Source organism: Sinocyclocheilus grahami, unplaced genomic scaffold, assembly GCF_001515645.1.
Source record: "Sinocyclocheilus grahami isolate Dianchi unplaced genomic scaffold, SAMN03320097.WGS_v1.1 scaffold100237.1, whole genome shotgun sequence".
Taxonomy (NCBI): Eukaryota; Metazoa; Chordata; class Actinopteri; order Cypriniformes; family Cyprinidae; genus Sinocyclocheilus; species Sinocyclocheilus grahami.
The window spans coordinates 1-514 of record NW_015531982.1 but is presented as its reverse complement, the minus strand read 5'-3'; the positions used below and the strand labels follow the sequence as shown (position 1 = coordinate 514).

The 514-nt window shown below is 48.2% G+C and overlaps 1 protein-coding gene across 1 annotated transcript; it reads right to left on the bottom strand.

Moving 5' to 3' along the window:
• Positions 1–8: 8 nt before the first annotated feature.
• On the bottom strand, positions 9–491 carry LOC107581194 (melanocortin receptor 3-like; the record flags this gene model as incomplete). The annotated part of the gene is made up of 1 exon (XM_016266729.1): positions 9–491. A coding segment is annotated over exon 1 (483 nt), but the record flags the coding sequence as incomplete, so codon positions are not given.
• Between the last annotated feature and the right edge of the window lie 23 nt (positions 492–514).

Here is a 514-nt window from a genome sequence, read left to right as displayed (position 1 = left end):
GCCACCAATGCTCTGCGTACAGTCACTATGCTGTCGTAGCGTAAGGCGTAGAAGATCGTGACGTAGCGGTCGACAGCAATCGCCAAGAGGTTGCAGATTGATGCCACAAGAGAAATGCAGATCATTGAATCAAACACATTGTCCATCAAACGCACAAAATGGTCACTGGCCACCAAAAGGCGACTGTTTAGTACAGCAATGACAATGGTCTCCAAAGAGTTCGATACACTCACCAACATGTCCGCAGCAGCCAGGCTGCACAGGAAAAAATACATCGGAGAGTGAAGGTTCTTGTTTTTGACCACGGCCAAGATGACAAGGATGTTCTCCAGAAGACTGACAATACCCAAGGTGAGAAAAACCTCCGCTTGGATCTGAACCTGCTTGCACAGCACCCCTGCTGGAGGATCAACCGTGCTGTCATTAGGAGGCAAAGACGTGCTGTTTGCAGGTTTCTGCCCTTTAAGAAACTGCAGGTATGAGTCGTTCATGAGGAATTGTGACGATAAAGAGA